This window comes from Canis aureus, chromosome 4 (assembly GCF_053574225.1).
Source record: "Canis aureus isolate CA01 chromosome 4, VMU_Caureus_v.1.0, whole genome shotgun sequence".
In the NCBI taxonomy this organism is placed as follows: domain Eukaryota; kingdom Metazoa; phylum Chordata; class Mammalia; order Carnivora; family Canidae; genus Canis; species Canis aureus.
The window spans coordinates 5,397,627-5,420,655 of record NC_135614.1 but is presented as its reverse complement, the minus strand read 5'-3'; the positions used below and the strand labels follow the sequence as shown (position 1 = coordinate 5,420,655).

At 45.0% G+C, this 23,029-nt stretch overlaps 1 protein-coding gene across 1 annotated transcript in view; it reads right to left on the bottom strand.

The window, feature by feature from the left end:
• NID1 (nidogen 1) overlaps positions 1 to 23,029 on the bottom strand; it is an 83,919-nt gene that overhangs the window by 3,592 nt on the left and 57,298 nt on the right. The window contains exons 13-18 of the mRNA XM_077894417.1: positions 12,792 to 13,019; positions 10,330 to 10,502; positions 6,445 to 6,571; positions 2,809 to 2,980; positions 1,585 to 1,742; positions 238 to 361 (exon numbers count right to left, since the gene is read on the bottom strand). Of these exons, the coding sequence (XP_077750543.1) occupies positions 238 to 361; positions 1,585 to 1,742; positions 2,809 to 2,980; positions 6,445 to 6,571; positions 10,330 to 10,502; positions 12,792 to 13,019 (982 nt within the window). The remainder of the gene's footprint in view (positions 1 to 237; positions 362 to 1,584; positions 1,743 to 2,808; positions 2,981 to 6,444; positions 6,572 to 10,329; positions 10,503 to 12,791; positions 13,020 to 23,029) is intronic.

Sequence of the window (23,029 nt, the reverse complement as noted above, 5' to 3'; positions counted from 1 at the left end):
AAGTATACATACTTGAAGCTGCCCAGCCAGGAGCATCAGATGATAAACAGCACCTCCTACCCCCCAGGTGCCCTCTGCCTCACTCCTCTTCCCCCTCCTCTCCTGACAACCAGAAGGCCAAGGCAGACAGCAGGTGTCTCTGGGCGCTGGAAGGTCAGGTCAAGAGGCCACATGGGGAGGGCTTGGCCTCCCAGAGACAGGGCAGCAGGGTAGGCTCCCCGGCCCCTGCTGACGTACGTCTTCCAGTCCGTGTAGTACAGATTCTTCCCATAGCTTGTAACAGCAAAAGGGTACTGGAGCCCTTCGAGAACCCTGCGTCGGCCAGACTCATCGGGCTTCAGACACTCTACCCGATTGGTGCCTGTGTGGAGCGAAAACAAGTGGTTTATTGTGCAGCCAAGAAACGGCCCCTTTATGACAAAACCAGTAACGAGGGCCGGGGTGAGAGAAGTCGGTGTTACAATGACAGATCCTGGAGAACACATGAGACCTGCTCTTGAACAGCAGAAAGCTTTTGCCCTGCCCTGCCCCTCTTACTGGTCAGCACCCCCCCTCCATTGGGGATCCATACCTGATTCCGATGCAGGTCGGGGCAGGGGGGCCTCTCCTTGTTCTGCCCATTCCCAGAGCAGCTTGGGGATTAAGTAGGAATGATGACATCTTCCAGCTCTCACTCAAGTCCCTACTGCCTGAAGCCTCCCAGCCCCTCCCTCCCTGCACTCCAAGCCCTTAACCATCGTTAACATGCCCCATGGTTGCAACCGCACATGGCCCCACATCAGCGCCCAGACTAGGGCTAACTTAAGCCTTGCATTGTCCTTTAATTGTGCAAGATTTATTCCTGTGCTCCCTGGATGCAAGATGCAGTCCCTGCACTCCCATGGCACCTGACGGTGTTGGGAAAAGGGTAGGTACTCAGGAGACACTTAACAGATGACTGACCATACTCTCCCACTAAGCATCCCGCCCACATCCCTCGATACCCCAGGGTAGGGGATCTCATCAGGATTGTACACCTTTATTTTCCTTGGCTCCAGGTCCTGCCTGGGCCCCTGAGGACAGCTGTAAGCCACAGAAATATAAGTCACGAATTGCATAAAAGATAGATAATAATATGATGAGGACTGGCTCTATGGGTCAGCAAACTTTTTCTTCAAGGGCCAGATGGTAATTAAGTTTTGGGGGCCGAGAGGCAAAATTGAGGACATAATGGATGCATTTACATAACCTCTGAAAATGTAACATTTAAAAATGTAAAAACCATTTATAGCACCTAGATGTAAGCAAAACAGGTGGCTTGTTTGCACTGGCCCATGGGCTAGAGGTTGCTGATGCCCAACTTAGCCAGCTGAGAACTTGCCCTGGATAGCGAGCATCAAGCCTAGAGAAACAATACATTTCAGAGAAAAGATGGGCCGCTATTTTTGTGCAGAAAAGTAAGACAGCTATCTCATGCCCCCTTCCCTGTAATAGATACCAGCCCAGAGTGGGTAAGAATAATTGTTTAACTTAAAAAAAAAAAAAAAAAAAAAAAAAAAAAGCACTGTTCCAACCCCAGGGGTCAGGCCTGGGGCTCTTCATCACCTGCATCCACCCAGCAGAGCTGAGATGAGTAGGCATCAAATGTCAGCCCATTGGGCAAGCCCAGGTCATCCTGCACAAGAATCCTTCGGTTGGTGCCATCCATGTAGGAAGTTTCAATTTTGGGGCTATCTCTGTTCCAGTCTGTCCAATAAAGGTTCCTGGAGGAGGAAAAGGAATGGAAAGAGGAAGAGAAATAACAAAGATGGATGAGAAGAAGTTTATTAAAACAACTTTAAAAGAACCTATGATGGGGCACCCAGGTGACTTAGTTGGTTAGGTATCTGGCATCAGCTCAGGTCATGATCCCAGGGTCCTAGGATTGAGCCCCCTGAGCAGGAAGTCTGCTTCTCCCTCCCCCACCATAGCCCCCACTCATGCTCTCTCTCACTCTCACTACCCCAACTAAATAAATAAAATCTTTAAAAAAAAAAAAAAACACCTATGATGAAGACATTGTCAGACATTCAAATGCAGGATGGCTAATGGGTCTGGAGGTGATGAGACACGTTTTCCTTTGCAAAAATACTTGGATTTGGTTCTTCAATTGAACGTGGTTACTCTGTTACTAATGAATTTACTTCCCTTAAACATAACTGACATATTGTATCTTGCTAAAGACAAATTGTGTCTTGTTCAAAAAGACAGCACAAAACAGAACACCACAGCAGAGACAAACACATAGGAATTCCTGTATGCTGTTCCCACACAGGGGGACACAGCAGACCCAGGGGTTCAGGGTGGTGGTCAAGTGGCCACAGAACTAGGGATGTGGCCTCACAGGGAAGGGATCAAAGTGTGAAGGTGCCAAGGGCCTGGTGTGGATTTAGAGCTTATTGTAGGGAAAAAGAAAGCACTGATGTGAAGACAAAATCCTAGAAAGGGGTCTCCGAGGCAGCCGTGTTGTGTTGGCCTGAGGCCCAGGGGTATGTTTATGCTACTCTGATACCGTTCTGGGGTGGAGAGAGCACAGGTGTTAATCCACATTCAACTCAAATGGAAATAACCAGTTTCTGAGCTGTCAACTTACAGAGTCTCTTCTTAAAAGATTTAAAAGTGGAGCATGGGATCAAGTCCATGATCATGGGAAATTGCAATCCTGTTCATCCTGTAACGCATCCATTTCAGGAGAGCGATGCTGGAGTTAGAGCCTAATATTTGAGGATATCCGAAAGAACAGTTGCAAATGGAATGGACACACACACACAGAGATTTATACAAAGATACCCTCTCATGGAATCCGTGACGATGCCTCTGGGATTCACCAAATCAGTCTCAAACAGCACCCGGCGCTGGGTGCCATCCAGCTTTGCAACTTCTATTCGATCCAAGTGAGAATCAGTCCAGAAAATGTTGCGGCCAAGATGGTCAAGGGCAATACCTTCTGGACTTCCAAGATCTAGAACCAAACACAGAACATTCTGGGTTTTGTAAGCAGGTATGATGAAGTTTTTCTGATTGCTCAGTGTTATTTCTCTTGGGTGCAATCCTTGCACTTTGGGAAAACAAATGGGTATGTGAAATGCCTGTTGCTTATAAGCTAAGCAACACTCAAAGCGACAAATTTAAAAAAATGTCACTCATTCATTCAGCAGACACCTACCCTGTGTGCCCCACTGGGAACCAAGCCCACGACAACACCTAAGCTGTGTCCCCGGCTTCCAGGAGCTGGCAAGCAACCACAATTGAGACTGAGTTCTGTTTTTATGGGAACATGGAGGAGGATGCTGGCATTGGCCTGGGGAGACTCCGGAAGGGTTTCCTGGGGTGGGGTGGTGTCACCTCGTGTAGCTGGCTCCCAAAAGACCAGGAGGAGTTTGTCAGGCGAAGATCCTGGATGAGAGTTAGCCAGCTAGTGGGCCCAGCACAAAACTATAAAGGAAGATTGGACCCAACTTGAAGTGAACTATATATCATTTTGCATGGCTGGTGTCCATGACGATGGGAGAGCTGCCAGAGGTGTAGGATGCTCATGTTAAGGAGCTTAGAGCTTATCCCACAAGCAAAGAGGAGGCATATGAAGATCTTAAGAGGAGAATAGCACAAAACAGATTTGCCTTATTCATTAGTTATTGGAGGGAAAGGGTCATCTCAGAGAAGTAACAGCAAGAAATCATAGTTGTTGTTATTTCTATAGAAGTTTAAGGAGTACAAAGAAGGGATATCAGTAATCACAAGTAACACTCCCAGAAGTCTTCTGGGTTATAAGTAACTGATTTTCAAGCCAGGGGTTGCCACAGGGTAAGCTGACAGCAATACGAACCTTCGGTGCCCACCTAACCTAACCACAAGTTCAAGACTGCAATGATTCCCCGACTACAAATGAAAGCAAATTAAACATTAGGACGGTAGCTATCAGGGTTCTGCTGGTGTCACTTAGGGCTCTTTCTCCTCTACTGACTAGAGAATTGAAGATCACTTAGTATGGTTGCAGTGTAAGCAGGAAGGGGAAGAGGCCAAGGATGGGATCCAAGGTTTGAGGAAATCATCCCCACACTGTGTTTCTTCATCAATGTGTAAGCAACTCAGACTCTCAGCTCTTGTATCAGCCTTCACTGGACTCCTAATATGACTGACTGCAGATGCTGAGAATACCAAAGCCCCACCCTCCCGGAAAGGACCCCTGCCAGAGGAAGTTTATTAAGAATTAGAAACAGCCCTAGAACAAGGTTTTTATTATTCAAACCAGCAGTAGAGATTTGTGAAGTATTAAAACTTTTCCCACGTCCCTAGGGGAGAAAGGACAGCAAGCCTGACCTCCAGAGACCTCTTCTGTCTTTCCGACAAAACCAGAATAAACCATTCTGGGGTATATTTCCTCTGCCAGTGACACAAGCCATTCAAACACACAGATAGAAAAGTAGAGGGAAAGGCGGCTCAGTGGCACTGCCTGACAAGATGCCCAGGGCCCTCAGAAACTCCGTGTCGTGCTGTCTCCTTACAAACAGCTCTAATCCTGACTTCGAACCCATGAGCAACCAAATCTTCTCCTCCATCCAGGAAAATGCTTCCTTTTGAACTCTCATGCCAAAGAAAGGTCTGTGTAGTTACTGTGTAGTCAGGGAAAGAAGGGAAGATAGCAAGGCAGTATATTCCATACTGCTTATGTCAAGAGGAAACAAATTATGACACTTATTAAAGATATTTGGCTAGGAGTTTCACTCAAGGAAAGAGAGACAGCCTTACCATTTGGATCACATGAAATAAAGAAGAGCTCCCCACTTCCACCTTCATTCACGAGGGAGGCACCAACTTGTTTCATGACAAAAACTGAAGAGGAAGTCTCTTTCTCTCTTTTGAAATAAAAGAAAATTTATGCCCAGTGATCTTCCTTCTACAAAGATCACATTCTAGTTTAATTCTGTGTTTTCACAGTGGACTTTTGCCCGGAATGTTTCTTGCTGAGCTTAAAGCTTTCTTGGATGATTATCAGTTCCAGAAGCAACAGGAAATAGCAGTGATGACCTCCTCCCCTCTTCCACTGGGTTTTAAAGTCAAAGCATAGATAACAGCAACATTTTTAACAGAGAGAGAGAGGACACCCAGAAAAAGGCATTTTCAAAATTCTGTTCATTAAACCAAACTATGAAAACTAGCAGACATTAAATAGCACCCTGGCTTCCAGAAAATGATGCAGCAGCCTATGTCAAAAGCTAGATGTATTTAATTCAACCTCAGCTTGATTCCTATTGCATCATCTTTTGTGAAGGAACCAAGGAAGAAAGAAAAAAAAAAAAAACTGTATGACCAATACAGGCACAGGGACCCTTCCAGAATATCAACTGCTACAGAAACATTAAATTGGAAATTGGAAAAGCAACATTCAGCCTCAAGGAAAAAGAAATACCAAGTGAGGCTCATATGTTTTGAAGATGTATCTTTGATTTGAGTGTTTTGCAAAGGAAGCAAAATGATTTTACATGAGGACCATCGTTGTCAAGACAATGTCTTTTCATTGAAAATATCTGCAAGTCAGCTGAGGAGTTACTGACTTAGTGACATGTAATATTTGACTTTTTCAGTAAAGGGGAATTTATAGAAGTCCTTGGATTTTGGTTGTAATGGCCTTCAATCTTGATAAAACATATCTATGTAAAATAGTTATGACTTGTTGAATGGAGGCATAACAATAACACACAAGTCCTTGACTTAAATCGACCTCTGTAAATTAAGAAATTGAGGTTAAATGTTGAGGGGTCAGCTGTGCCAAAGTGTTATGCACTTCATTATCAGTAACACAACTAAAACTTGAGGAATGTTTATGAAACTTCAGCCTGCTTTAACAGTAAAGCACAGGCAATGTGAGCAACTCAGGGAGGGTAAGGTAGAAAAGACCTCCTTCCACCGTTATGTTACAGGCTGAAGTGACAACTTTTGACCTGAAAACCATCTTGGGAATAGACAATTATCAGGGATTATATTTGCCAATATATTTGTAATTCTCCCAACTTCATGATGCATCTGCCTAATGGAGCATACCATGGGGCAGACATTCTGAGAATCAATTCTAGGCTCGACAGATAGAGGAGAAATATATATCCTAAGTGGAGGGTTGAGTTTGGCCTTTATTGTTCATTAAAACTTGCTAGATAAGTGTTAAGAGAAAGGCGTGGGCACTTACCCTATTTTAATCTTATTCTTCTTAGGCTAGCAACAAATCTCAGCTAAAGTGTTTGTGATTTAATGAAGAGTTCGTGGACGACTTTTCAGAGAAAGCTGGAAAGGGTGGTGTTGAGGCCGAGAACCCAGGTCCACTCAAATCACGATATCCTGTATGCAACCACACACTCCACCCCTCTGTTCTCCCCCAAGAGCCACTTGGGCTGCAGGAAGCCAAGTCGAGAAGGAAGAATGCTTGCCCACCTTGTCGAATGATGGTGGTTGGCTCTCCGCCATGCATACTGGCTCTCCCAATGGAAGGCTCACTGATGTCAGTCCAGTAAACCATCTTGTCCACACAGTCGAAGGCCAGTCCAATGATGACTTTATCCTGGAAGTGCAGACAGCTGTAAGAGTGGCCCACCCACTAGCAACTGAGTGACCAATGATGGTAGGACTCTTTCATGTGATTACAGGCATCTGGACTTTTTTAATGAAGTGTTTTTAGTCCATTTAAAAATGTTTATTATTGAGTTGTAGGAGTTCTTTATGCAGTTCAGATAAAAATCTTTTGTTGTATACATATGTATGCGTGTGTGTGTATTTCCACTCATGTAGCTTTTTTCTCGCTTTTTTTGTTTGTTTTTATTTTTTAAATTTTCTTAATGGTATTTTTGAAAAGCAAAAGTTTAAAATATTTATTAAGTTCAATTTATTATTGTTTCTCTTATGACTACTACTTTTTTTTTTTTAAGATTTTATTTATTCATGAGAGACACACAGAGAGAGACACACACACAGACACAGGCAGAGGGAGAGGCAGGCTCCACGCAGGGAGCCCAACGTGGGACTTGACCCACGGTGTGACTCTAGGACCACACCCTGGGCTGAAGGTGGTGCTAAGCCACTGAGCTACCCAGGCTGCCCGACTAATATTTTTGTATATTATCTAAGAAATCTTCACCTATCTAAAGATCATTTTAAAAGAGACACGAATAGGGCACCTTAGTGGCTCAGTCAGTTAAGAGTCTGCCTTTAGCTGAAGTCATGATCTCAGGGTCCTGGAACCAAGCCCCAAGTCAAGCCCCAGGTCAGGCTCCCTGCTCAGCAGGGAATGTGCTTCCCTCTCTGATGCTCCTCCTGCTTGTGACGCATGTGTGCTCTCTCTCTCTCTCTCTCTCATATGCAGGCACAGGCACACACATGCACTCTCTCTCAGATAAATAAAATCTTAAAAAAAAAAATAATGGAAAGAGGTAAAACCACTCTAAGACAATTAGATTGTTTATGTAGAAAATCCTGGGGAATCTATAAAACTATTATAACTACCAATTGAACCCAGCAAGGTTGCAGGGTACAAGGTGAATATAAAATTGTATTTCTATGCACTAGCAAAAACTAAAAATTTTAAAACAGTAATTCTTATATTTGCCCCCAAAACAAAGTATTTAAGAACAAATATTTTTAAATGTGCAAGATTCTACACTGAATATTATAAAACATTGCAGAATAAAATCAAAGAAGAGCCAAATAAACAGAGATAAATTAGTTTAATGGATCCTAAGATTTAATATTGATATCAATTTTTCCTAAATAGGCTTAAAAGAGACACAAATAGGGCACCTATTGTGCACCTTTTGATATCAAAATCTCAGCAGGCTTTTTTTCCCCTTTGGTGGAAACTTACAAGCTTACTCTAAAATGTCTATGGAGGGGCCCCTGGGTGGCTCAGTGGTTGAGTGTCTGTCTTTGGCTCAGGTCATGATCCTGGGGTCCTGAGATCGAGTCCCACATCAGGCTCCCCACAGGAAGCCTGCTTCTTCTCTCTCTGCCTGTGTCTCTGCCTCTCTCTGTGTCTCTCATGCATAAATAAATAGAATCTTAAAAAAAAATAAAGTAAAATAAAATGTCTGTGGAAATTCCAAGTAAATATATAAAGAACTCCTACAACTCAGTAACAACAAACAAGCCAATGACAAAATGAGCAAAGGACGTGAGTAGACATTTTTCCAAAGAAGATACACGAACAGTCCATAAATGCATGAGAAGATGGAAATATCGTTCGTTAGAGAAACAAAAATTAAAACCACTATAAGACACTACTTCACAAGTATTAGGATGGCTGCCATGAAGACCAAAAAATAATAAATGTTGAGAAGTTGGAATCTTTGTACTGTGCTCGTATGTCTGTAAAATGGTGCAGGTACTGAGGAGAATGCTATGACATAAAAAATAAATCTATAGAATTGACATATGATTCAGAAATTCCAGGCCTGGTTTATATTACTAAAAAGTGAAAACAGATATGTGTACACCCATGTTCACAGCAGTGTCATTCATAATAGCCAACGGATGGAAGCAACCCAAGTGTCCATCGATGGATGAATACATAAACAAAATGTGGTAAATCTATGCAACAAAATATTATTCAGCTTAAGAAGGAAGGAAATTCTGATACCTGCTACAACATGGATGAACTCTGAGGATATTTTGCTAAGCAAGCAGGTTACAAAAGGATACCACAGAATTCCAAAGGCATGGGGTATCTAGAGGAGTCAAATCCACAGAAACAGAAAGTAGACTAGTAGCTGCCAAGGGCTGGGGAAGGAGGGAGTTATTATTTAATAAGTACAGAGTTTCTGTTTGGTTGATGAGTGGCTGGTGGTGATGGTTACACTGTCACTGTGAAGTGGTTAAAATGGTAAAAATATACACAAAAAAATCAACTAAAAGAACACAATGAATATTCATCCTGGTGTCAGCACCCTCCCCTCCACCTATTCCACCTCAATTTTTTGCTTTTGCTACTGTCACCTGACATTCAGGCTCTACCCTTGATCTCGGGCAACAATGACTGTCACAGGGAGCTCAAGCCTCTCCTGCTACCTGAGCGTGTGCACTGGAGGACACAATGAAAGAACAATGATGATTGTCCCTGCAAGGATTTATGTTTCACTGAGGCAACAGAAGAACCCAAAGATCACTTATTCATTCAGAAAAAAGTTTTTGAGTGCCAAGCCCTGTTTTGGCTCTAGGAATCCAACTGTAAAACAAATGCCTCCATGAAAGAGATGGACAGTTTCTGGTCTCGCGTGCTTACATTCTTAGGGGGAACATATATATCAGATACAGAGCATATATGTTGATATACAATGTACTAAGCAGTGTGGAGTGATATGGTAAAGACCAAGCATGACAGGGAGACAGAGCAGTGCAGACAGGGTGGCCAGGACAGGCCTCCCAGAGAGGTGACATGCCAACAGAAATCTGAACCAGGTGAGGCAGGAACTGCACAAGTGTCTGGGAGGGACAGGACTCCTGGTGGAGGCACAGCAAGTGCTAAGGCCCTGAGATGGGGATGTGTGTGGTGTGTTGAGGACCAGCCACAGGACCAGACAGCTGAAGCTGCTGAGTGGGAGGACGATGACAGGGAATGGGGTGGGGAAAGTAGCTGGAGGCCATGGGAAAAACTGGATTTTATTCTGGGTGAAGGGAGAACCCATCAGAGGGTTTTGTACAGGGGAAGAACATGAATCCAAGAAGCTTTGAAAGCCTTCTTCACTCCTTCTGGGACCTGAGGGCCCCCTCTGCTCTTGCAACCCCGCCCCCAGGTCTCAGGTCTGGTTTCTTTCTGAGCAGGGGTCAAGATTGCAGATGAAAGTTAATGGCTTTTCAGAAGTGTCCAACCTCTAACAGACAAAAATCCCCAACTCACAAAATGCATCTTTGATGCTTTGAAAAGCTTTAAGATGAAGCTTTTTATTGCCTTGCAGCAGATATGAGGATCTTTAGTTGATGATCTGCCAACTGTGAGCCCCTTTATTAATTTAGCAGAAATGGCAAGGTGGGACCTGGGAGACACACACGGACCAGATACTCGAGTTGTGTGGTGCCCCTAACCAAGGGGTCAGATCCCACAGTGGTCTCTGAAAGGCCTCCCTGATTCTGCTCCCATCCCCTCAGGGAGCTCCAGAGGCAGCTCGAGAATACAGTGGCCCCATCTAGAGATGCACACCTGGGGTCACACAGAACCCAGAGGCTCCTAAGTCCCAAGGCTCAAGCTCCAGAGCTGGATCTAACTACACCCTGCTTGATTTTCCAGGTCACTGGAGCGGAAGTTGTCACCAACTGCAATTAGCCAGCACTCACCGGAGCGTGAAGCAATGTCTTGGCTTCTGTCTTCTGCATGATGCTCCCTTCCAGGGGGAGGTGCTCTATCTTCCCAGTCTGAGCAAAGAGTAAATGGGTCCCAGGTGGCAGGGGAATCACAGCAGTAGGAACTGAGGGTCCATGATGAATCGGGGGAGCCACTGTACTTAGACCTGTGTGGCAGGAGAGGTCATTGAGCAAGGCCTATGGGCAGCAGGAATGTATGCGGTGAGGCACGCATGTGGGTGCACGTACACACACACACACACACACACACACACACACACATGAATGCCACCTTCACGGCACCACAGACTGCACAGCCACATGATGCCCATGTTGCATCTAACAGCACAAGGAGCAGAAAGCCCACAAAGGGCGTTTGTGAAGTAGATAAGGCAGGGCATGAGTTGAACATGAAAGGTCACATGAAAAAAACAAAAAACCATGAAAAAACCCAAGGGCTTAGCCTTCTCCTTAATAGAAACAAATAATGTAACCATTCATGCCCTGCTGCAGGCACTGGCTGCCACAGTGAACCAAAACGACAGCCAGAGCAGTCCCCGAAGCCCCTGCCCCTGCTCACACTCCACTGGAAGATGCTGAGCTTCCCAAAGTCGACCTGCCCTACACACCCCGTCCTGCCTGGTGGGCAAGTCTTGGACCCAACCCAAAGGGCAGGAACGCACCCATCCCGGGCTTTCTGGATCAGGGGCTAATGCTCCCCCAGGTTCGGCCTCACCTCCTAAGTGCTGAACCCCAACGCCTGACACGACTCCCTGGCTCCCCTTGACAAGAACATGCCCTGAGAAGGGACAGGCAGCCTGTGGCGCAGGGTGAGGAGCCCGGAATGCTGAGTCCTGGCTCTTCCTGGGCTGTGTCTCCTGCTCTCTGAAGACAGAGAGCTGGACCTGGTCCTCACTGGGACCACTTCCACCTCTTTCTCCTGCCTGTCTTGCCCAATATACCCAGTCAGTGATGTAGACTAGTCTGACTGATTTCTTTACGATCTCTGGAATCCATCCCTGTCTCCTAACTCACTGCCAGTAGGCCAGATAGCTCCCTCCCTTAATGCCAGGCACTGGGACAGCCCCCACCTCCCCTGTGGGCCTCTCACCCCATCTCAGCTTCTACCGATCAGCTAGCAGTATTTCTAAAACCCAAACCTGGGCAGCCCCAGTGGCTCAGCGGTTTAGCGCCACCTTCAGCCTGGGGTGTGATCCTGGAGACCTGGGATAGAGTCCCACGTGGGGCTCCCTGCATGGAGCCTGCTTCTCCCTCTGTCTGTGCCTCTCATGAATAAATAAATAATAATCTTAAAACCCAAACCTGGTGGGACCAATGTCTACTCAAGACCTTCCCCAGGCTCCTGGCTTCCCTCGGTTTCAACCCCAGGCCCCTCAGCTGGGCATCCAAAGCCCTCACCTTGGCTCGCCTCCTCTCTCCAACCTCTCAGCCTGCATCAGCTGCCTGGAATTGGCCTTCTAGCCACAGCCTCTCTGGGGCTGCTACCTTGGCCCCTGCTTGATAACTTGGTTCACACCATATTGCTCTGGAACACCTTCCCAACTAGCTCCCCACGCCCACCTAAGCCTCTGGGTTTCTCGGGCTCCTCCTCTCTCACAGAGCTTCTCTCCTGCCCTACACCTGCTCACCTGGCCCCTGAGGTTCCCCAGGATCTGAAGCTCAGTTAATGCTGGCTGGATGAATTAATGACCACTTCCTACTCACTTAGCAGCCTTTTAGCAGCTTCAAGAAGCTATCTGGTAGAGGATCAATCCTTGATCATTAGCTCAATTGTGAATGGAGATTCAAGGACTGATTGTATTTGGTTTTGGTCACTTGTTGACAATTACCCATTTTCCACATTTGAGACAGAAGCAGGATTTTAGAGCTGGAAGCCACGCTACAGATTGCTTTGCTCCTCCTTTGGGTGGACGCTGAGTAAACAGAGGCTGAGGCATCATGGGTCCCAAGCTGCATAGCCTGGCCAGCCTCCCACAGGCCCCCGCACCTCCCAGGGGAGGCCTTCGGTTGGTCTCTTCCATGCCTGATACATCCCATGCAGACATTGGAAGGCCAGGCCACCATGGCAGGGAGTGTACTCTGGGAGGCCCACAGCCCCCACACCCTCTGCTACCACAGCAGTACAGCTGCAGCCAGCCCCGCTGGCATTTGTACAGAACAGGTACGCCCAGAAAAGGAAGAGAAGAGGTATGGGGGGGGGGACAGAGTGATGGAGGAGGGGGATGCATGATGAGAAAGACAGAAGAGGGGTGCAGAGGGCAGAGAGGGAGGGAGGGAATGGGGTCCAGGCCAGTGGAGCAGTACAGGATTTAGGGCAGACACAAAGTGCCACCTGTGTCCTGGGCAAGGCCCCCCGATGCTCATGGGCACTGCAACTCTGGTCCCTGAGGCCTTTCCCAGACCCAAGCCCCAAGCTGCGCTGCCCTCCGACTTACAGGGGGGCGTCATCCCGGGCCTGGTCCTGGTGCCCTCCAGCTCCCGGCCGTCGCGATCCACACACCAGCAGTGGCCAGTGCTGCCGTGGCACTGGGTGGGCGTGTAGTGCCCGTGCTCGTCACACTCGGGAACAAACAGGCCCGGCATCACGGGCTGCTGTGGGTCCGTCAGCCCCGCTGCCCGGAGGATGTGTTCTCTCTCCAGCTGACATCGGGTTTTCTCCATTTCTACGACAGAGACAAGGACAAGGGAGGTGGTCAGCCGGGTCACCGGCCAGCGTCCATTGGCCATGGCTGCTGGAGACTGCGCTTGACTCTAACCCGTGAAAGCTGCTGGTTTATGGCTGGGTTTTATTTTGTTCATTTTCTAAACTTTAAAATGTCATATTATTGAATGAATTTAACAGTCAAGAAGACTATATTTACATCTTTTCTTTCTGAAGCGTTTTTTTCAGTTTGTAAAAATTAAGACAAAACCAACAGAACATAAAATTAGTTATTTCAAAGTGAGCAATTCAGTGGTATTTAGTACAGTCTCAATGTTATGCAACCACCTCCTCTTTGAATTTGGATCCACTGCCTTCAGCTCCAAAGGAACCTTATACTTAGAAGCTGATGCTCTCCACTTCCAGCCCCTGGCAGCTGGTGACCTGCATTGTCTCCATGGATGGTCTATCCTGGACATTTCTAATAAATGTAACACATACGTGTCATGCATATGACATGTGACCTGGCTGCTCTCACTCAACAGAAGGTTTCTGCGGTTCATTCATGGTGTAGGATCCATCAATGTATCATTCCTTTTTATGGCTGAATAGTATCCCCCTGGATGGCTATTCCACATTTTGTTTACCCATTAATCAGTTGATGGGCATCACCAAAATTTGTTTTAAGAAACATGGTTTCTCTGAAATTTGTCCTTTTTATCATCTCAAGCTTCTTGATTATACACATGGAGTCGAGGTCAAAGATTTGGGAAACCAACACCCCAGGGCACATTTCCTAGCATTTGTGTTTCCTTTATTTATTTTTTTTTTAAGATTTTATTTATTGATTCATGAGAGAGAAAGAGAGAGAGACAGAGACATAGACAGAGGGGGAAGTAGGCTCCCTGTAAGGAGCCTGATGCAGGACTTGATTCCAGGACCCCAGGATCATGACCTGAGCCAAAGGCAGATACTCAACCACTGAGTCACCCCCGGCGCCCCTTGTGTTTCCTTTTAATGATGAGCTGTGTTTGGCATGAAACATGGCCTCTTAACCATGCAACTCAGATCCCTAGGCAAGGAAATACTTCTCTGTTGGTGGGGAATTGCTGACAGGAAGGTGTGGCCTGGAATCAACGATTCGCCAGTACACAGAGCTGTAACTGGTTCCGCTCTGCTGGGGTGCAGCCACCACGAGGGCAAGACCAGCACCGCCCTCACTCCTGCAGTATCCACCACACAGAGCAATGCTCAGACACCAGCAAGGGACACTGATTGCTGAGAGCTACACTTTGGCCAAACCAAACCAGGACAACTGCTTCTATTTTTCCAGGCCTTTCTCTGCCCTATTCATTAGGTGACACACCCTCCCCCATGACCCTGTTTCCCTTCAAAAATCAGCTTAGGCATTTTAGTTCCTTCAGGAAGCCTTCCCAGGCCCTCCATGTCTGGGCCCCCTGTGCCTCCACAGCTCCCGGTGGGCCCTGGGCTCATCTGCCCTGGAGCTCTCGTCACACTGATCCTAAGACTCTGCTCCTGGTTTGTCTCCCTGGGCAGATTTTATTGCATCTCCTTCACCTCCACTCAGGAAGCACCTGAAGAGCAGGAGTGGGGATGCTCATGGGAGTAGCTCAAGGAACTCACATCAGGAGAGAGGGGCCAAGCACAGTTACAATCTGGTGAGTGAGTGTCTTGACAGAAGGGCTCAGAATAGACAGAAACCCAGAAGACATCTTCCCCACAGGTCTCAGAGAGCAAAGGGGTGCCAAAGGGCCATTTCTGATCTTCACTGTAAGAGTGTGGTTATGTATAGACCTAGGACCAGGCTCACTGATTTTTCCTTTTAAGGGGCAGAGAGTAAATATTCAGTTTTGTGGCCTGTATGGTCTTTGTCACAACGACTCCACTCTGCTGTTGGGCCATGGAAGCCACCAAATTTAATACATGAACAAATGAGAGTTCTAATAAAACTTTATTCACAAAAACAGACAGTGGGCCAGATTTGACTTGGGGGACTGTAGTTATCAGCCCCTGCTCTTGGGCATTACTAGTGATGTTAGGGAGAAATTTTATATGAATACACTAATTCACATATTACTATGTATTAACTAACATATTAACGTATTGGTTATAACATATATTGTAATGTAATATATAATATATTTCATAGAACTTTGTGTCTGAGAATAGTTTTTGATTCTCAGTTCCACCACTTTTGGAGTTATCTTCGGCATGTCAGCAATGTTGGACGAGTCCTACCCCTCAGCTGTAGAACAGCACTGGCAGGAGTAACTCATCTCATGTATTATTTTGAGGAGTATGTGAAATATGAGGAGACTGCACACAGAGGGAATTTTAAACTCTACAGTCAAATGTTCCTGTATGAGTATATCTATCCAACATGGCCTTCATGGTGGCTTCAGGGTGGGTGTTGCCAGTAAATGCTTAAAGTATCTTTTGCCTATGTTGCCGATTCTCACACTAGCCTGCTTCCAGCGGTTGCTCCCTTGATCAGAAGTAGTGAACATGCCAGGAAAGTGTGTCTGTTGTGTTGAACCTGGCAAGAGAGAAGTGTGTATGCCTTTCCTTTTGTTCTAAGGGCTAATATAAACAAACAAACAAATATTTGATGTAGGAAGAGGTAAATAAGGATACAAAGAAGCCATCTGCTTGAGAATGAAGATGTTGGGTTTTGTTGGCTCTTGGATGTAGAACACGTTTACTTCCTCAGTATCTTGCACCTGCACAGGGTTTTAGAGTTCCTATAGAAACTGTATCCAGGGCAGCCCCCGTGGCGCAGCGGTTTAGCGCTGCCTGCAGCCTGGGGTGTGATCCTGGAGACCCAGGATCGAGTCCCACGTGGGGCTCCCTGCATGGAGCCTGCTTGTCCCTCTGTCTGTGTCTCTGCCTCTCCCTCTCTCTCTCTGTGTGTCTCTATGAATAAATAAACAAAATCTTAAAAAAAAAAAAAAAAGAAAGAAAGGATTAGGCATTCAGAAACCTGCAAGTAGGTTGACACCACATTCCAGGTACTTTTTTGTAGGTAATCGCTTTGCCTGAAAAAAAAAAATGAAACTGGGCCTTAGCAAGGTCACGAGGTAGAGAATGTTCCTTGGTGTCTGTTCCTTGTAAGGGATGGAACAATAAAAAAGAAAAGAAAGAAAAAAAAAAAAAAGAAACTGTATCCACTCACACATGTTTTGTCTAATTCTCTTCTTGAATCCTACACAACTGGCAACTATAGTTTTTACACCAAATGAGAGACCCAAGGCTCACATTGGGGAAGGGGTTCCCAGGCCACAGAGCTAGAAGTAGCTCAGTTCAAGCTAGAACCTGGCTCTTTGGATTCCTAGCCCAGTGCCTGCCTGTCCACACCCATGAGCCCAGGGCCCAGGATGGTTCAAGCATGTTGGACGTGTTACGTCAATGTGATATATACTAGTGAGCTTAACACACTCGCTGAAATTATCTGTGGCCCACAGACTTATTTTCCTTCCGTCGACAGCTGTATATGGTGCTGCCTTTCCATATAGGAAACAGGCCTATTGCTCTGCGCACTATCAACCACACCACACTTGTGAGAAGTAAGGGGTTGCTCCATTTTATGTGGCTGATAGTTTTGTGTTGATGTGGTGTTTGGCCAACATATGAAATCTCAAGTGATCTAGAATTTATGGTGAACCTTTTAAGTGCTGGAGGAGAAAACTTACCAATTGTGACTCAGGAAATGGAATTTCTAGTGTGTTTATGGGAACATGTGATGGTGCTGGGTTTTTAGGGATAGCTTCTCAGGCCCAGCCAGAAGGCAGTGGGAACAGCTCCAGGATCCCACTGAGGATCCCAGCCCTCCATGAGGAGTTCTCCACTGTGAGTGGGGTGGGGAGGAGTAATAGAGACACATTTCCTGGCCCTGTTTCTGGCTGATAAAATGACAAACCTGGGTAAGATTCCTTTTATTCATCTAGTTGGATCTGCTTAGGGTGAGGAAGCAGTCAAGACCTGATATTTATCCAGGGAAGAGAAGAAAGTCTGGGATGACTTTCTCAAGGCTGGGGACAGAGTAAATGAGAGGAAAATGAAATAGATGGAGAAATAAGTAAAAAAGCACCTTTTAAATCTCTTCACTTGTGGGCACCTGGGTGGCTCAGTGGTTGAGCATCTGCCTTTGGCCCAGGGTGTGATCTTGGGGTCCTGGGAGCAAGTCCTGCATCAGGCTCCCTGCAGGGAGCCTGCTTCTCCTTCTGCCTATGTCTCTGCCTTTCTCTCTGTGTCTCTCATGAATAAATAAAATCTTTAAACAAAAAATAAATCTCTTGACTTTCATTTCATTCCCTTGCCTGATTAAATTTCTTTTTCTGTGTTAATTCAAATGAATAAGTATTATAGCCAATGATACACTCAAAGGGGTAGAGGAACTCACTTGGGGAGCCTTAACTAATTCAGCCCCTTCCTGCCCAGCCTGCCCCCACGCCTAGGGGTTCTTCTGCGTACCTAGATTTATCTATTATCTATTATAAAAAACAATCTAAATCAACACCAGAGACTTTAAGAATGCTTTTTTTCCCAAAGGGTCTTACTCAATTTTGAGAAAAATTGCTATAGGAAATTCTCTTATATAAAGAGTTCAAGGAACCTTTTTGTGAACCAATTATTCAGGCCTCATGTTCTTTGTTTATAAAACAAAGGAGATGAATTACAGAATTTCTAGAGTCCCTTCTAGGCCTCACAGGGAAATTCCAGTTTCTAACATTGTTTTGACATGGTTTGTTTGAGGCAAAGCACACATAGAGACACATACAAGACTATAACAAATAACAAATAAAAAGTGTACGTTGAACTGTTCTTCCGTTTTCTTCCCTCTAAATTGTATTATCCTAAATGTTTTCATCTTTCCTTATAGCCCTGCTCTCTGATTCCTGAATTATCTTTGTGTCTAAAGATATGTGGTGTGTCTCTAGGTGCAACACACTGGTAAGTGTGATGGGTGCCAAGTGTGAAGAGATGTGATCAAACATCAGTAGGCTTGGTATTTGCCCTTAACGACCAGGCTTTACAACTCTAGCCAGGACTTTGTATATGCCTCTTTGATCCGCTAATAATCCACTCTCCTACTTTCTAAAACTCTAGCCAATTACATTCCCCCAGACAAGGTTGGTGGCTGCGGTAGCCAGCCCCCAAGAGGGCCCCAATCTCCCGCCTCCTGGTATTCTCACGTTTAGGCAATTCCCTTTCACACTGTCAGAAGGTTGGCCTGTGACTAATAGTATCACCAGAAGTGGCAGCTTGTCACTTCCCAGATGACATTACAAAAGACCGTGGCGTCCATCTTGGGCTCTCTCTCTCATCACTTCCTCTAGAGGGAGCCAGCTGCCACGTCCCTGTGAAAAGACCCAGGCTGGGAGGACCTAAAGTCCTCAGTCCCACAACCCGTGAGGAATGGAGGCCTGCCAGCAACCATGTGGATCCTCAGCCCCCGATGAACCTCAAAGACCATAGCCCCAACTAATGCCTTGACGACAACCTAGTGAGAGACCCTGAACCAAGACCACCCACCTAAGCTGCTCCTGAATTCCTGGCACTCAGAGCTGTGCGATAATAAATATTTACGTTTTAAGCTGCTAACTTTGAGAATACTTTACTATATTACAATAGATAACTACAATTGACCCTTGAATAACATAAGTCTGAACTGTGAATTTTTTTTCAAAGACTTATTTATTTATTTGAGAGAGAGAAAGAGCATGCGTGTGTGCATGCACAAGCAGAGGGAGGGGCAGAGGGAGAGAGAGAATTTCAAGCAGACTCCAAGCTGAGCACGGAGCTGATGTGGGGACTGATCCAGGGACCCTGAGATCATGACCTGAGCTGAAACCAAGAGAAGGATGATTAACCAAGTGAGCTACTCCAAGAGTCCCTGAACTGTGGATATTTTACCAAACACTATGTAAATGTATTTTCTCTTCCTTATGATTTTCTTTTTTTTCTTATGATTTTCTTAATAACATTTTCTTTCCTCTAGATCACTTTATTGTTAGAATACAGTATATAATACATACATAGCATACAGAATAGGTGTTAATCGACTGTTCATATTATCAGTAAAGCTGCCTATCAATAGTAGGCAATTAGTAGTTAAGTTTTTGGGCAGGTAAAAGTTAGACACAGATTTTTAACTGTGTGGGGGGCAGTCAGTGCCCCTAACCACCATGCTGTTCAAGAATCAGCTGTAATATGGTGGCCTTCAAATTTTTTGGCCAGGACCCAGAGGAATACATTTCACTGAGCAACTCAATTCACACATACTATGTGCACACATCTCACCCATGTACAGACATAAGTGTCATTTCACAAAATGGCACTTTTTTCTACTACGTACCCTTTACATAATCTGATGTTTTCTCAATTATTTTCTATTCCATTGCATTGAAAAGAAAATGAGAACAGCAATCTACTGAACTGATTTCACAATCCACAGGCGGGTTGTGGGCAGAAGTGCAAGGGGAACATATCTGAATTTCTTGTCTTGCCTGTCATCAACTGACATTGCAGTAGCCATGAATTTAACTGACTGATTCACCCTCAAAGCCAGTTTCATCTGACTTTTTAAACTACTCCCCACTGTATACAGTAGGTGCCAAATTAAATACTGACTGTCCAATTCCCTGCACTTCATTGTGTTTGGCAGTAGGAGTCCACGTGACACTACACATTATTTTTCTCTCTGCTAATATTTCATACAATATTTTAGTCAGATAAAGTTAAGAAAAATATGATAAAAACCTCTCTGTTCATATTCTAGCAGAAAAAAAATTACTAGAAATACAAAGGCAGTCCCTGTACTGCCCTCCCCCAACCCCAGTGCCTCTCTTCCACCATATAGGTACTTGAGGCCCAAGTTTTTGTTTTTCATTCCTATAGATGCATTTTGTAGCTTTCTTACATACATATATATTAGATAAACGGGATATAAAGATAAATTATATAAACGAGATCATACTGTATATGTGCTTTTTCCTGTTTAACATGTTTTTGAGATTTATCCATCAACTTCAGCTCACTCATTTTTAACTGCTGTATATTATTTCATTGTATGAATTGCACTAAAATTCACTGGTCCATTCCTCCTGTTGATAATTATTTAGTTTGTTGTTGTTGTTACCAACAGTACTCAATGAACATTCACATGTATTTCTAGTGCGCTTTCTCTCTTGACGATATAACTAGTGTTGAATTTCTTAAGAGAACGAGAATGAATACATAAACAATCCTAGTAGATAGCTCTTTTTGGTTTTATTCTTGTCCCATCTTCATATCCCAGCCTGCAGGGCTGAATTTGTTTCTATTTAGTTAACAGAGCCTTAGGAGGCAAGGAGTGAGATTAAAAACAAAACAGGGGATCCCTGGGTGGTGCAGTGGTTTAGCGCCTGCCTTTGGCCCAGGGGGCGATCCTGGAGACCCGGGATTGAATCCCACGTCGGGCTACCGGTGCATGGAGCCTGTTTCTCCCTCTGCCTGTGTCTCTGCCTCTCTCTCTCTCACTGTGTGCCTATCATAAATAAATAAAAATTTAAAAAACAAAACAAAATGAAACATCTGCTTCTTTCTGAACTGGCAATATGAAGCGAGCCCAAGGAAATAATGAATGCCAGTTATTTTCAGTAGCTGCTAGAATGTCTCAATTGAGATCATCATGACCTCTTCTCTATGCCACCTATCAGAATCTATGGGCATTGTGATGGTTTTTACCCATAACTTCAAGAACAAAAGGTTGGTCTCAGTTCATCTTGGCGGGGGGGTTGGCAAATGTTTCCTGTCAAAGGCCAGGTGGTAAATATTTCAGGCTTTGTATGCCTTATAGTCTCTGCCACAACTACTGAACTTAGTCTTTGTAAAATTAAAGAAGCTATCGGCTATGCATAAACTAACAAGCATGGGTGTATGCCAATAAAACTTTATTTACAGAAACAGGAGCTAGGCCAGATTTGACATGCAAGCAGTAGTTTGCCAATCCTTGTTCTAATCAGAAGAAAACAATGTAGACCAGAAACATGTAGTATTATATACCCAAAGTTTATCTATTATTTTTTTCCTTTTTGATGGGCAATCATCCTAAAAATTGGTCACACCTAGCCCTGTTGAAAGCGTGGAAAAATAAATACTTTTATATATACCACTGGTAGGAATGGAAACTGGTGCGTTCATTTGTTTCTTCAACAACTATAAATCTGTAACGGCCATCATGGGCCACATACTCCACTGGATACTGGGGACATGGAAATAAAATGCATATGTACCCAACACTCACAGGCTAGTGTAGACAGACATTGAAATAGTTATTAATTGCTTTAAAATGTGGGGGTAAAATGGATATTGTGTGAAACATTATATAATTGTGTATATTGAGAACATATTTATAGCAGCACACATATATCTGGCCAATAACAGCAGCAGTCATTACAAATAAGTAACCACATGACTCCAGTCTGAGGCATCAGATGTATTCTTAATCTCTTGATGGAATATCATGAGGTTTAGGGGACCAAATCCAGGCTGGAGTCCATCTAACAGACCTGGTTTGAGTCTCACTGCTAGCACTTACTATTGGTGAGACCTTCATTCTACCTTTATTTTTCTAAGCATCAGCATCCTCTATCAATGGAGATTCTAATAGCATTCATTTTTAAAAGACATTTATGGGGGTGCCTAAGTGGCTTGGTTGGTTAAGTGTCTGATTCTTGATTTTGGCTCAGGTCACGATCTCGGGGTCATGAGATTGAGCCCTGCATTAGGTTCTGCACCGGGTGCAGAACAAGAGTCTGCTTGTGATTCTCTCTCTCCCTCTCCCTCTGCCCCTCCCCACCCCTATCCATTTGCACGCTCGTCCCTCTGCCCCTCTCCCCCCATCCATTTGCACGCTTGTCTCTTGCTCGTCTTAAATGTGCAAAGATGTTTATGAACATTACATGAAATAGTACAGGGGAAGCACCTAGCACATAGTAGGTTCTACACAAATGGCAGCCAATTACACTTTTTCATTCAACAGCATTTGCTGAGTGCCTCCTAAGTTCCTGGATTGATCCCAGATATGGACCTAGGACTGTCACTATCCTTATAGTCTAATGAGATGCCACACAAGCGTTGGGTCAGCAGGTAACTTCAGAAACTGCACAGTCCAGGTATGACAGGTAATATGGACAATTCTATAGAGTCCTCAGCCTGCATCTCCCCCCAGGGGTGACCCTTCATCCCTGCTCCTCACCTTTGCCCCAAGCTCTATTCCCCATGACTCTGAGAGACTGGGAGGGGTTAATCTTATGCGCGATTTTGACTGGGCCACAGGGTGAGTATATGCCAGATATTTGGCCAAACATTCAGGTGTTTCTGTGAGGATGTTTTGGATGAGATTAACCTTCAACTTCATAGACTGGGTGAAGGAGATTGGCCTTAACCAATCAGTGGAAGGCTAGAATAGAATGAAGAGGTTGGCCCTTCCCTGAGTAAGAGAGAATCCCTCCTTCCCAATGACCTCTGACCTGGGACACCAGCTTTTCTGTACTTTTGGACTCAGATGGAAACATTGGCTCTCTAGTTTGGGTGTCTAGTTTGCTAACTGCAGATCTTGCTACTTCCAAGTCTTTATAATTGCAAAAACCAAGTCCTTATAATATATCTCTTTATAAACAAACACAGACACACACACAGATGCATGCACACACTCATCCTATTAGCTCTCTTTCTCTGGAGAACTCTGACTACTGTAGAACAGTTCTTACCCTGAACTGCTTGCTCCAGTTCCAAGGATAACCAAACTCTAGGTTGCCAGGACAGTTATGGGCTGTGTGGCACCCCCTGGAGTTGAGCAGTGCACAACCTGCATGATTGTACACTGCAGCTGTGCTCTGATCTCCCACCGTAACAACTCTTAAGACTCTCCATGGAGACTCCAATTTCCCCACCTCATCTCCTCTCCCGAGGCCATGTACTCAATACTCAGGAATATGGCAATGGCCTACCAGCTCCAAATGTCTCTGA